Source organism: Oryx dammah, unplaced genomic scaffold (assembly GCF_014754425.2).
Source record: "Oryx dammah isolate SB20612 unplaced genomic scaffold, SCBI_Odam_1.1 HiC_scaffold_26, whole genome shotgun sequence".
Lineage (NCBI taxonomy): Eukaryota > Metazoa > Chordata > Mammalia > Artiodactyla > Bovidae > Oryx > Oryx dammah.
In genome coordinates this window covers 17820849-17833938 of record NW_024070210.1, presented here as the reverse complement: position 1 = coordinate 17833938, position 13090 = coordinate 17820849, and the positions used below count along the sequence as shown (strand labels likewise).

General features: G+C 50.9%; 1 protein-coding gene across 2 annotated transcripts in view; it reads right to left on the bottom strand.

The window, feature by feature from the left end:
* Positions 1-13090, bottom strand: part of MIDEAS (mitotic deacetylase associated SANT domain protein) — a 68427-nt gene that overhangs the window by 3747 nt on the left and 51590 nt on the right. For both annotated transcript variants that reach the window (XM_040227536.1, XM_040227537.1), the window contains exons 4-12: positions 9725-10070; positions 7728-7794; positions 7121-7263; positions 6900-7003; positions 6378-6453; positions 5635-5723; positions 3229-3378; positions 1814-2026; positions 143-339 (exon numbers count right to left, since the gene is read on the bottom strand). In XM_040227536.1, the coding sequence (XP_040083470.1) occupies positions 143-339; positions 1814-2026; positions 3229-3378; positions 5635-5723; positions 6378-6453; positions 6900-7003; positions 7121-7263; positions 7728-7794; positions 9725-10070 (1385 nt within the window). The remainder of the gene's footprint in view (positions 1-142; positions 340-1813; positions 2027-3228; positions 3379-5634; positions 5724-6377; positions 6454-6899; positions 7004-7120; positions 7264-7727; positions 7795-9724; positions 10071-13090) is intronic.

Below are 13090 nucleotides of genomic sequence, written 5' to 3'. Positions count from 1 at the left end.
GAGCCAATCAGGAGACGAGGCGCAAGCAGTGACTCCTCCTACTTCTCCCTAGGAATGGCCGCCCACCCCTCCCCCAACCGCAGCCAACCCGCCAGGCAGCCAACCGGCCAGGTACCCGTGGAGACTGGGCCTGCTGTCTTACCTGCCGCATTTTTTACAAGGGAAAGTGTTCTCCTGATTCTGGGTCTTATTAAAAGTCTCTGTTTTTTTCTTCTTCTCCGAAAAAGGTAGTGCCCTTCGTGACTTTCCCGGCCCCTCCCTTGGCTTCTCGGAGGCCTGGCCACCGGCAGATCCAGGGGCGTTGGACTCGTGGCTTCGGAGGATGAGGATGTCATTGGCCTGGAGAGGGTCAAACGAGGAGAGGTGAGAGATTTAGGGAAATGGGAATCCCAAATTCTGGAACATCAGCAAACAGCAGGCTTGTAAAGATCACGCACTCCTGCCCAATGGTCCCCTAGCATCCTCTTTAATCTTTCCAGTGACAGGGCATTCACTGCCTTTTTGGAAGCCCAATCCATCTTTGACCAGCTCCGTTTTTACAAATTGCTGGTACAGTAATTTGGTGGGACAGCCCTAGCTCTGTAAGATAGGACCTCCTGATGCATCTGACAGGGGTCTTGCTTAATGACATGGCTTCATGTTTTCAGTATTTTGTCTGTGGCATTATTCCATAAATGATCTTCAAATCTATGTAACACGCCACGTCCCTCAGAGGGTATAGAGGGGACAGAAGGCCCTGCCACCAGAGAACTCAGTCTGAAGGGACAGACACACAGGCAGCTAGCTCATGACAATAGCGGCCACCATGGGAAATGCCAAGCAGGTAACAGAGAGCACAGGACACCTGGTGTAGACCTGGAGAGGTGCTGCTCAGGGTATGCGAACCATGGACCTTGGGATATGGGAGACCCAGATGGCCATTAGAAGTCCAGTGAGTGCACTGGATCAAACTCCATAGGAAAGCATTCATAAAAGTTCAGCAGAACTCAGTGGAGTGTGTATGTAGAGAACAGCTCTTAGAGGAGTGCTACCAAGGCTCAGAAGGGAGCAAACCACTGTGTCTACAGTTTGGGAGCAGGGTTTCCTGCAAGTGTGTAAGTATACAAGTTAAACTAACAAAGACTCTCATACTAGTTTGCCAGCAGAGCCGTCCCATGGATCTGTCTCTTGTGGGGCCAGGAACAGCTCTGGCCAGTGTGTCTTGCTTCTCAGCCTGTGATGTTGTGGACAAAACACTGTACTAAAGTCACTTAGCATCTCTGAACCCAGTTTCCTCCATCTGCAAGGTGGGCGCCAACACTGTGTGGGGTTATTATGAGGAATGAATGAGATGATGGACAGGAAAGCACTTTGCAGACATCAATGAGGCACCATTATTGTTATTCCCATTGTCTCAGCTCCATTTCAGACACTTTTGTCAAGGACGCAGCTCTCTTAGGGGGAGCCCTATTTGAACAATAAGTCAGGAGTGCTTCCCAACCCTCCCACACACCTTCTGAATTTTCACAAAGTCTCTTTCCTCTGTGTCTCAGATACAGAAGCAGAATAGTGTAAAATCAGTAGTGGATTCTGGAGTCAGGCTGCCTAATAGCTATCTTATCTTGGGCCTCAATCTCCTCATCTGTAAGATAGTACCTACTACCTGGGTTTATCAGGATTAAATGAGTTAACAGCATAAAATATTTAGTACATTTCCTACCACGATGATGACAGTCGTCATCATGTTCCTGTTCTGCCCTCCCTCCCACACCCCCGGGCCCAGCTCCAGCCATCCTCCTCGGTTCTGGGCTCCCCCAGGGAAGGCCACACTTACCGACTCATTGGCCTGTAGTGTCTGTGTGGCTTTGACAGCCGCTGCCCGCCGGCTTCGCTCTCGCCCCTCTTCCTGCTCCCCTTTGTCCTGGGTCTCTGGCATCTCCTCCTCCCCCTCCTTTCTGGTCTCCTTTTCTTCCTTCTTGGGCTCTAGCCTCTCTTCATTTGGGGACTCTCTTCTGGGAGGAGGCACCCTTGGGAACTTCTGGGAAGTCTGTGGGGGACGAGAACAGGGCAGTGAACCCACAGTGCGGTCACACAGTCATAGACACTAATTCTGATCCAGCGAGGGGCTCACCAGCCCCGGCTAATCCTGCCTGCCTTGCTTGGCCCAGCACAGCCTCCTGTGCTATGACCCTGCACGCTTCCACAGCTAGTCTGCCTGTAAGAGGAGAGGCTTGAGGGCCTGGGAGCCCTCAGAATGAGACCAAGCACTTGAGGTGGGGCTGGAGCATGGAGGGAACCTGCCTGTCCTGCCCCACAGGCCACCTGTCTTCTTGGGTATATCCAAGAGGGATTCTTGGGGTAGGGTGACCTGGTGGGGCCAGGCGCCGCTTTGAGCTCCATTCTAAACTATCTTTGTAATGTTTTCTATCTCTCTACCCTCTTCCCATCTGCAAAAATGGGAACTAAATCACTCCCTGTCTTAAAGCAGCATGTCACCAAGTGTGGACTTATGACCCCAAGATGATATTAGGTGGATACATGGACACAGGATTAAATAACATTCTCTTTTCACAGAATTGAATAACATTCTCTTTTCAGTTCTCTTTCAACCCTGATTATGTCAAGGACAAAGCCTCAAACTGGTGTTAATGTGTCTTTTATACTTCTTTAGACTTAACAAGGAGAGGTCAGGCCTCATCTCAGAGGTTTGGCAGGTGGTAGTACCTGGCTAGAATTTCATAACATTGTTTGGTTTTCATATATATAAATATTTTTACCAGTACCTTCTGTGACAAAGAGCACTGGTTTTCTACTTATGATTGTGATATAAAGCTTCCCTTTAGAGTTGATTTAAAGAAAAATAAGTAATAGCACAAGTGGTGTGTGACATGATGGAAGTATTAATGGTGACATGTGGTAGGATGCAGATATAGCAGAATTCATACAGGTGACACAAGAATGATTAAAGTTGAGGAATCAGTGTCAGAGGTCTGCTAAGAGAGGACAAGAAACTGATGCTGGTAGCAACACTGGGAAATATCCCGTGTTCTGCATCTACATAGTGTATCATTACAATGACATTGGCAGGTAGAGAGGGCAACCCAAAGGCCCAGGGCCAGTGCCTAGGACATCAACTCCCTGGGCTGTCAGGGGCACTGCCTTCCTCTCTCTCCCCTCTAGGGAGTCCTGGAGAGCTTGGGCTCAGGCTCCCAGCTCAGTCTAAGCAGCGGAAGCTGGGAAGGGAGTCACCTTAATATCCACTTCAACCTCTTCCTGGGCCGACTTTTCATCACTCGTATCCACATCCCCGAAGGTTAGCGTCCCATTGCGGCCAATCTTCACCTGCTTCTTGTAGGTGTAGTAGAACTCCACGCACTGGGCCACGGTCTTGGTCTGGATCTGGTTTGAAGCCAAAACTGAGGTCAGAGTTCCTGGTTCAGCTCACCTGCCTGGTGGCACTACAGCCTTTCTCATTCCTGCATGCCCCCCCCCTTAACTTTAGTAAACACTAAATCCAGTAAACCCAGGAAATACAAGCATGTCTCCAATGTCTGCTGTGCACAAACCACTGACCAAGTCAATTAACCAACACTTTACCATTTTTTTTTTATATAAAGCTAAAAAGGACAACATGGAGCCACTGGGGAGATTTGAATACGGAGTATTATTATGTCAGTTTAAATTTCTTGGGTGTGATAATGGTACTTCGGTTTTGCAGGAGAATACCTTTGTTTCAGGAAATATTTAGGTAAAATGTCATGCTGTAACATTTAATGATCAGTTAAAACAGAGAACACATGTGTATGTGAGTTTACCTATGGACACAGAGAGAGAACAAGTGTGGCAAATGTTAACAACTGGTAAATCTGAGAGATATATGGCTGGGCATCATACTGTTCTTTCCATTTTTCTGTCAGCTTGAGATTTTTCAAAATGTAAAGTTAAAGAGGAAAAAGTCTGGGCACCATTCACATTCAAAGCCAGGCTAGGCCCAGTAACACGGCCTCTCTATATTAATCCAGGCATACGGTTTCATTATTCTTCAGGGAGCAGTGAGAAAAGAACTGTCAAACTCCCTGATATCGGGGAAGAACTCAGGGGAGACTGATATGAAAGCCCTGGAAAACCTGCAGGGGAAGCAGGAGGTTAAGTCTAGTTCTAACTCTGCCACTGAATGGCTGTGTGGCCTGAGGCAAGTCTCTTGGCAGGTAGTGAGTAGGGGGAGACCAAATGATCCTCCCAAGCTCTGAAATCCTTGCCCTCCTGTTTCACAAATCCCTTCGGCCACTGGGTTTGGTTTCTGGGCTGCTTCCCCCACCCCCACTGCCCAGAGCAGAGTGTTTTCGAGTCTCCCCTTTCTCCCCAGGCTTTCAGACAGCTCAACCAGTTGCTGGGCTGCACTGGGAACTGGGGGGTTCTGCCCACAGAGCCCAAGGGGTCAGTGAGGGCCCTCTGTGCATAAGCAGGGAAAAGACATGACTCATCTCCCAGGAATAGGCAAGTCACAGATTCATTAATTAGATCCTGTTTATACTTTTACTACCAATTCCCTCTGATCATCTGTTTGCCTGCCTAATGGTCTGTTCTTTTCATTAAGGCATTTAGGGGTGCCTCAGCCAGCTTCCCAGGCAAGCACTTCTCAGCAATACTGCCCAGTCAGGGAGCCCAGCAAAACGACTGTCCTCACGACAGGGCCCTTGGGGGAGAACTCGTCAGCACGTGGTCCAGGCCCCAGGGCGTCCCTGGCACAACCTACAATCCCAGGAGGAAAGAGCACACTCTGGGAAGCCGTCTTCCCTCAGCTGTCTCAGGCTTTGTGACACAGAGCTGGTGGGAAGGCGCAAGTCCTTAGATTGGCAGAACACTCTCCCCAAAGAACGCGGGGTGGGGAGGACAAGAGAAATCTAGGAAAATTAGGCCCGGGTCTCCTCTACTCCGTCAGCTGAGTTCCTGGAAGGAAGCCCCGGGCCGCCCCAGCCTGACAGGAAGTAGGCAGAGGCCCCCCAGTCACTTGTAGCTCTCGGTGCCGCCGCTCTCAGGGTGACCTCTTCTCCCACATACTAACTGTGGCCTTTGAAGTACTCCAGCGCCTCGGGATGGCTCTCCTCCACCTGCAACCCTCCTCCTCTTCCCCCTTCCCCTTAGGCAAGTCACTATTTTAAGTTTGGTGCTACGAGGTCTGGTACCTACTCAGGCCCCTCTGGAGTGAGACTTCAGGGTGTGGTACACTACCCTAAGATGAGGGAAGGGGCTTAGAACCAAGGCGGGAAGAATGCCTGATCATATCCCTTCTTGTTTTGTTTAGAAAAATGTCTCTGAAGCTACTAAGTGGCACTGACCTAACTGTTTTTTAAGGCTTGGGAAGCAATTGCAGGCTGCTCCTCCCTCAACAGATGGCGGTGGTGGTGTAGTCACTGAGTCGTGTCCGACTCTGTGACCCCATGGACTGCAGCCTGCCAAGCTCCTCTGTCCATGGGGATTCTCCAGGCAGGAATACTGGAGTGAGTTGCCATTTCCTTCTCCAGGGGATCTTTCCACCCAGGGATCTAACCCTGGCCTCCTGCATTGCAGGCAGATTCTTTAGCAGAGGGAACCCCCAAATCCTGCAGGGGGCTTCTGCCCTTCTCTTGCCCCTGAAACAGAGCCCCAGCTCACCAGTTTCTGCACCAGAAAGAAGTCCTTCTTGTAGATGGCAATGCCCTTGTTGAACAGCTTCCTCTCAGCCATCTTCCACTGGTCGGAGCCTGCAGGGCAAGGAGGGAGCCGAGGTAGGAGGGCGGGGTGGGCCTGGGAGCACTGCGGGGGGCTGTTCTGAGCAGCAGGAAAGCGTGAGGTCGTCCACCCACCGTCTCTGCAGGCACTCAGAGCTGGCTGCACTTACTAGCCATGCTGCTTAGCCCCTGAGCCTCACTTTCCCCACTTGTGAAAGTGTGAAATGGGATCTAATAATAGAAGCCATCTCACAGCCAGTCTGTGGTGCAGACTGAGTAAAACCATGCATGCAGAAGCTTCTAGGTGCCCTGCCTGGCACAGATGGGATGCCCCACCAGACGGGCTCGATACCAGCGGCTACTATTGGTTTTGCCACTTGGTTAATGTCCTTCTGAAAGCACAGTGCCCAGTGTAAGACATGGCAGTCCCCAGGCTCCTGCTCCTGATACCCACACCTCCTGGGCTTTTTTGCCCAAATGGGCTCCCACATGCTCGAGCCCTCTCCCTCCCCCTGCAGGGCACAGGGAGAGCCACTCCAGCTCTGGGGTTCCCTCACACTGGATCTTGGCTTATCTGCCCCCCCCTCCCACCTCTCCACCCCTGCCCCACCCCGGGTTGTGACTCAGCACTGAGCCCCACTGACGCTGGAGACCCGTGGAGGCCCCTGGTCCACCCCACCAGCCCACCTGTGTAGTGATAAGTTGCCAGCGGGTGGTTATGGGGCCGCAGAGGCTTCTTCAGTAGCAGCTTATTCAGCGTTTCCTGAAAGGGAAGTGAGGAAAAGGTCAGGGCCCTGACAGGTTCTCAGTGGCCAAAATCCACGACTCTGAGAAGGGTGATTACTTAACTCTTAACTGTGGAGGTCTGGCAAGAGGGCAAGGTCAGTGGGGTTGGGCTACTTGGGGTGTCTCAAGAGAGAATACCTGGTCCCCAGGGGAGGCAGTCACAGATGGAGAAGGTCCTCAGTGGACAGCCCTGTCTGAGGGGTGGGGGACCCACTACCCAGAGACTGGAGTGGACCCTGCACAGTGAAGTCTCGAGTCCAGAACCAGGGCTCCCTCAGGCCGACCCCCTACCACCCCGACCTTGGTCAGACCCTCCCGCCTGCTTCTGATCAGCTCGCTGACAGGCCTGGCTCCTAGACCAGAGACACGGCTCCCTGCCAGCCTCCCCAAGGGGCCCTCCTCCACCGGAGGGCAGGGTCTCACCAGGATGTCTCCCCTGGACTCGTGCAGACAGTGCAGGGCCAGCTCCTGGTTGGTGCCGGCTCCAGGGAAAATGCTGGAGCAGGCAGCTGTCAGCAGGTCTTCCACTGGGGGAGGGAGGAGAGAAAAGCACTTGTAGGGCTGAGCAGGGCCGGGTCGGGTTGGGGCCTACCCCACCCATAGCCCAACAGCAGGCCCTTGCCTGCTGGCTCGTGCCTGCTCACCTTGCCTCTGCTTCTCCCGGCTGCTCTCCAGGACCTCCCATGGCTGCCACACCAAGTCAGCCTTGTGGGGGTCTGCAGCGGCCAGGGCACGGTCCCTCATTGAGGGGATTTCCGCTTGGAACCGGGAGCCCACATTGATCCGTCTGCAAGGGTGGAAAGGACAGGGAGTGAGGTCTCACTGTGTGGGGAGGGAGAACCCGACTTTCTCCCTGGGGAAAGGCGGGGGTAGGGGGTGGGGAGTGGCTGAGCACGGCAAGGCTTCAGCTGGGTGTGAGGAAATCCAGCTTCTGTGAGGACAGCCTAGCAAGCAGCACCTGGTGCTGCCGGAAAGGCAAGGCCCAGAAGTTGCCAAGAGGAGAAACTCCAGGTTTACAGCCAAGGAAAGAGCTGCTTGGACGGCCCTTCTGATTTTCTTCGGAGGCAAATTCAAACTGGGCTGGTCCCTTTGCCTTCCCTGTGACTTCCACACAGAAGCTGGGGTGGGGGTGGGGGTTCAGTGAAGACCCTCAGCACACAGAACCCTCCTCTTCCTTGAGGGCCTGCCTGCGTGCACTGGGCCCCAGCTGGCCACCCTCACCCCCTGGGCCAGAGGCTGGGCTGCACTTACGGCTCGATGCTCACTGGGGTGGCCTCTCCCATCACAGAGAGGACAGGCGGGGTGACTTCGGCACTATCTATGGGACAAAAGGTAGGTTAGGAGACAGCACCCTCCTCCCTTGAACACGGCCGCCCTCCCCAACCCTGGGTGGCTGCTCTGTACGCACAGGGGCCACAGCGGTGACTCAGAGGTTCACGCTAGGCAGTCAGACACCCTGCAACTGTGACAACTAGCTGTGACTTTTACCAAATACGTGGGTCCCTCCCTGTTCACACCTGCTGCAAGGGGCTATACTACCTATCTCCTTAAGATGATGTCAGGGTTCAATGAAATCATGCACAAAGCCCAGCCCTCAATCAATACTAGCTACTGTTACTACTACTACCAGTCACATTACTAGAGCTGCCCCGGGAGCTCCCACACAACAGCATCAAGTCCAACGTTCAGCTACGGTTGCTCTAGTACAAGAGGCAGACACTTCAGCTACAGGAGCGAGGCAGTGAAGGAGACCGCTGTTTCGTAATTATCTCTTCACTTCCTGGCCAGGTTCTCTGCCTCAGTTTCTCCGAGCTAATCTTAATGCCCTATGCTATCAAGACACTCCCCCTTGGCTCCACAAACAAAATCTGCTGACTCCTCTCTGCAACCTGAGAGGAAATCTCAACTCCTCAGCTCAAGCGTCCAAGGCGGTTCCCCTGCCAACACTGCCTCCAGCCACAGCCTTGCCTGGACCGTCCATCCCTCGTGGCCCCCCGCACTCCCTGCACGTTCCACCTCCAGGCCTCTGCACCTCTCCTTTCATCAGCCCAGTGCGCCCTCCCCACCTGCTTCCTAGTTCAAGTTCAGCTCTAGCCCCACCCTCTCTTCAGTAAATGCTTTCCTCACCACCAGGGCTAGCAGCCTCTGCAGGCTCCCAAGCTTAAGGTCCGCTTCACTCACTGACCGCTGACTCCCACCCTGCCTGGACGCTTGCTTCCCTGTCTCCCAGGCCTCCACGTCAACTCCCCAGTGACCCAGCACTCTCTCTGGAACACACCACAGCGCCCCCCATGTTACTTGGTGCCCTCACAGGATCCGCTTCAGGCTTTACATCTAAGTGCAAGAAAAATACTCATGGATGGACAGGACCTCTTCTCTGTCGCCAAGCTGGTCTCTACAGTGACTTTCTTCTTGCACCACCCAGGCAGGGAGAGAAGCTTCCAAGCTTCCAGTTAAAAGTGGAAGAGCCAAAGGCGCATCAGCTCAGGGGCGAGTCATTTCTCACCCAGACAGCAGGGGGCACCAGAGAGCCATGTCATGATGAGGTCAGGGTCAGAGGTTAATGCAGTGACTCACCCCTGTCCTATCTCTGGATAGGTTTACTTTTTCTTAATCCTCTCTATCACCCTGATAGGATTATCCCCTTTTTCCGAGGGAAATGTTGTGGAGTGGACAACATTTTTTTTAGCAATTCACCACCACCCAGGCCAGCCAAAATGTCTGCTCTGGGGCAAAATGACTGTTGAAGAGACCCGGGAGACAGAATCTGCCACATAATATTAAGAACGAATGTGACACATCAGAGACAACGTGAAGTGCTTTACGAGTCTTAATGCATCTGAACCTCACCACAACCCTCTGAGGCAAGCTATTAGGCTGAACCATAGGAAACTGCTGTTTGTGATTCTAAAAATAGCTGAATACATATTGGCATTTCGTCATTAACCAAATACTACAAACGTCCTCACTTAAATGCAGAAGAAACTGAGACCCAGGGAGTTCAAATGCCTTCCACAGGGGATGTAACAGTAAATGGTGGAACTGGGGTTTAGCCCACCCCTACGTGTACTTGCACCAGGACAAGCTTCTCCTCTCAGGAGACAGAGAGCAGGGGCCCTTTCCCCACAGCTGGCCGGCTCAGTCCCCAGCAGCCCTAAGCCCGAGTCTTCCCTGTCACCGCCCTCCTCCCCTCCACACTGCCTTCCCCCGACGGCTCCCAGGGGTGGGGTTGGCGGGGTGTCACTCACTAGACCGGAGCAGGGTGCGATGGGCACTCTTTGGCGTGATGGGAGGAGGGGCTGGGATGCTGCTGGTCGACATGATGGCATTGAAATAGAGTCCAGAGCCTTCCCGCACGGGGCTGAGGATGGGGGGTGGTGTGTAGGGGGGCAGCTCAAAGCTCCGCTCGGACGGGTGGTCGGCGAGGCGGACAGGAGAGCGCAGGTGGCTCTGGTAGGGGGTGATGTTGGAGTAGACGGGAGGGGCGATGAAAGTGCCCGCCTTGGTGGGGATGATCAGGGGCTCAGGTCTCGGCCGCTGCTTTGGTTTCCGCACTGAAGGCTCCCCCTCCAACTTAACGTTTATGTCCTCAGGCTGGAGAAGGAAACAGAACCAAGATGGCTCAGCGTCCCGCATCCTGGGAACACTGACGTCTTGACCACTGCTTGCCAGTCTCACCTCCGGAACTCAGTCTGCCTACCACACCTTCGTGGGCAAGGCAAGCCTGAGACAGGGAGCAGGGGTCAGCACACTGTCTGTCAAGGGCTAAACAGTAAATACTTTAGGCTTTGTGGGCCACATACACACATTCGTCAACGCAGTCTTCAGTCTTCTCCTGACCCGACCCCTACCCCGGCTCTTTTTAAATAATCCTTTGAAAAGTGTACAAACCAGTCTTAGGGCTAGATTTAGCGTACAGGCCACAGCTGCCAACACCTGTCGTGAAGTATGCTACAGGGCAGGGAGCTACTGTGGTTAAGGGCCCAGGCACTGAGACTGGATCACTTGAACTGGGAGCTACTTCCTTTCCTTACCGCTTAAAGTTACTTAACTCTGTGCATTCTCGTTTTTAACATGGGGATAACAAATACCTACCGCTAAGAGGACTAAAGGAACCAATACACGGAGATCACTGAGAACAGCACCTGGTACATAGTAGCTAATCAGTACTGGCTGCTATCACTACTTAAACCCCAAGCTCTACATTAGATGGAGGCTTGTATCATGTGCCAAGACCCAAGCTGGGCATGTGCCCACAGTGAACAGGACAGCCCTGTCCTTGAAGAACTTTGTCTTAGTCCTACGATCACAGGCTAGCCTACTTATGCTGTCAAAAGTTAGCCCTCCTGGCTTACACTTCTGCCTGTTTGGTATCCCTCGTGGGCCTCCACACAGAATAGAGGGCAGGGCTGTACAGGAATACAGGCCTCTCTTCCTTGCATCCCTACCCTCTCAAGAGAGAACGAAGTCCGACAGGAGTGAGCAAGCGACCTCAATCACCTCCCTGGGTGCACAGGTGAGACTGGCCACACTGACTGAGTGGGCCCAGGAACCATAGGCTTTCTGCCCCTTCCAGCGGAGGGCCCTGACTCCCCATGAGGTCTTGGCCTTGTTTTTTTAGCCATCTGCACCCTCTCTGCTGTTCCACAGACTAGGAAGAAATGACACTGTTCCTTTCCCCCCTACTTAGGGGCACAATATGATTGCACAGAAAGCAAAAAAAAAAAAAAAAAATGCAGTAGAGCCCAAAGCCCCCAAACTTGCTAGACAAGAAATCCAACATAAACTCAGTTAGCAGTAATGTTTTGTGATTTTATAAGGAAAATGGATTTAAACTATTTTATTAATTATCTGACCGCATTTTTCATATTGATTTTTTCAGTGTGATAATGATATTGTGGAAGGAAGGAAAGAAAGAAACAAAACAAAATAATTCTTATGTATAATATGATGTACTTCAGATACAAAAACAAAGTATTTATGGTTAGAATAATGTGATGTTTGGGATTTGCTTCCAAAAAAAAAAATCTAGTGGCAGGAAGAAGTGGAAGTACAAATGAAAGAAGACTGGTTGCATTTTGAAAAATGTAAAAGAGGGTGATGGGTAGATATTAGGATTCATTATACCACTCTAATTTTTGCACATGATCCAAAATGTCCATAACACAAAGATAAAGAGAGACAGACAGACAGACCTCCCCGAAAGCCTGGTGTAGAGAGAGTCCTCAGGCAGGATATAAGAGATCCAAATTCCAGGGCTAACTCTGCCACTACTTGGCTGTACAATCTTAGGTAAGCCCCTGGCCTTTTTGGGACCTATTTCCTTTTCTACAAAATGGGCATGTTGAACAGTGTAGTTGCTTAGGCTCTGTCCTACCATCCTCAGGACAAGCTGCGCAGGCCTCCAGCCTCCACCACAAGCTTTCCCCTAACCAGAGAACAAGATTCCAGAGAACAGAGACTGTGCTGCTCATGAAAATCTTGGAGCTCTCTTTTGTGTTACAGACACTAGGCGTGCAGGCCAACTCTCCAGCTGAGAATGACTAAAAAATCCAGATTCAATACAAAGCTACATTTCTGTGGGTATCAAGAGAGCGAAGGAGTTGGCAAAGAATTAAAGTGTCAAGGTCCAGGGAAAAGAGGAAAGCCAAAATAGTGAGTCCAGCATTTGGAATTGTGTTTTCCCGAGAGATAGATGCTGTTATGGAAGAGACAACTTAGAGGCTGAAAAACTGAGCAGAGCTTTTAATAAATTCAAGGATCCATCAGAATAAAAACTGGAGTTTAGAGCTTGCCAAAGAAGGAGAACCTGGTAAACCTGTAGGCTTTCAGCTTGGGACTCCAAAGGGCAATATCTTGGAATAAAAGTGAATCAGAATAGACTAGTTCTCAAATGGAATAATGCCTAGCTTCAAATTATCTGATTATGTTAAAGCAATCCAGGATTGCTTGTGCTCTTCGCTACCTGTCAGATGCAAAGACAGATCCTCTCCAGGAGAAGAGAACATCATCCAGAGTCTAATTATCTCAACAACTTTTCATATATAATGTCTGACATTCAATTAAAAATAACCAGATATACAAGAGAGCAAGATGGGATTTAAAAACAAGAAATAGCAGATAACAGATACAGATCCACAGGGATCTCATTAATGGAGCTATCAGATATAAACTTTACGAAAACTATGCTTGGGAATTCCCTGGTGGTTCAGTGGCTAGGACTCAGCACTTTCACTGCTGGGGCCCAGGTCAATCTTTGGTCAAGGAACTAAGATCCCACAAGCCACGAAGTGCACCCCTCCCCCCCAAAAAAAGAGGAGAAAAGAAATACATGCTTAAGTTATGCAATAGACTAAAAGGCATGGTTGAGAGTCTCATCAAAGAACTAGAAACTCTAAAAATGAACCAAATGAAAATTCAATAACTGAAAAATAACTAAAAACAAGAGTATAATGAATGGGCTTAACAACATATTATACATATCTAAAGAGAATGGGTGGACTGAAATATAGGTCAGACTAAGGGAAAAAAAGAACAGAAAACTGAATGACAGACAAAATATGGGATACAGTGAAAAATTCTAACAAAATATGTAACCAAAGTCCCATAGGAGA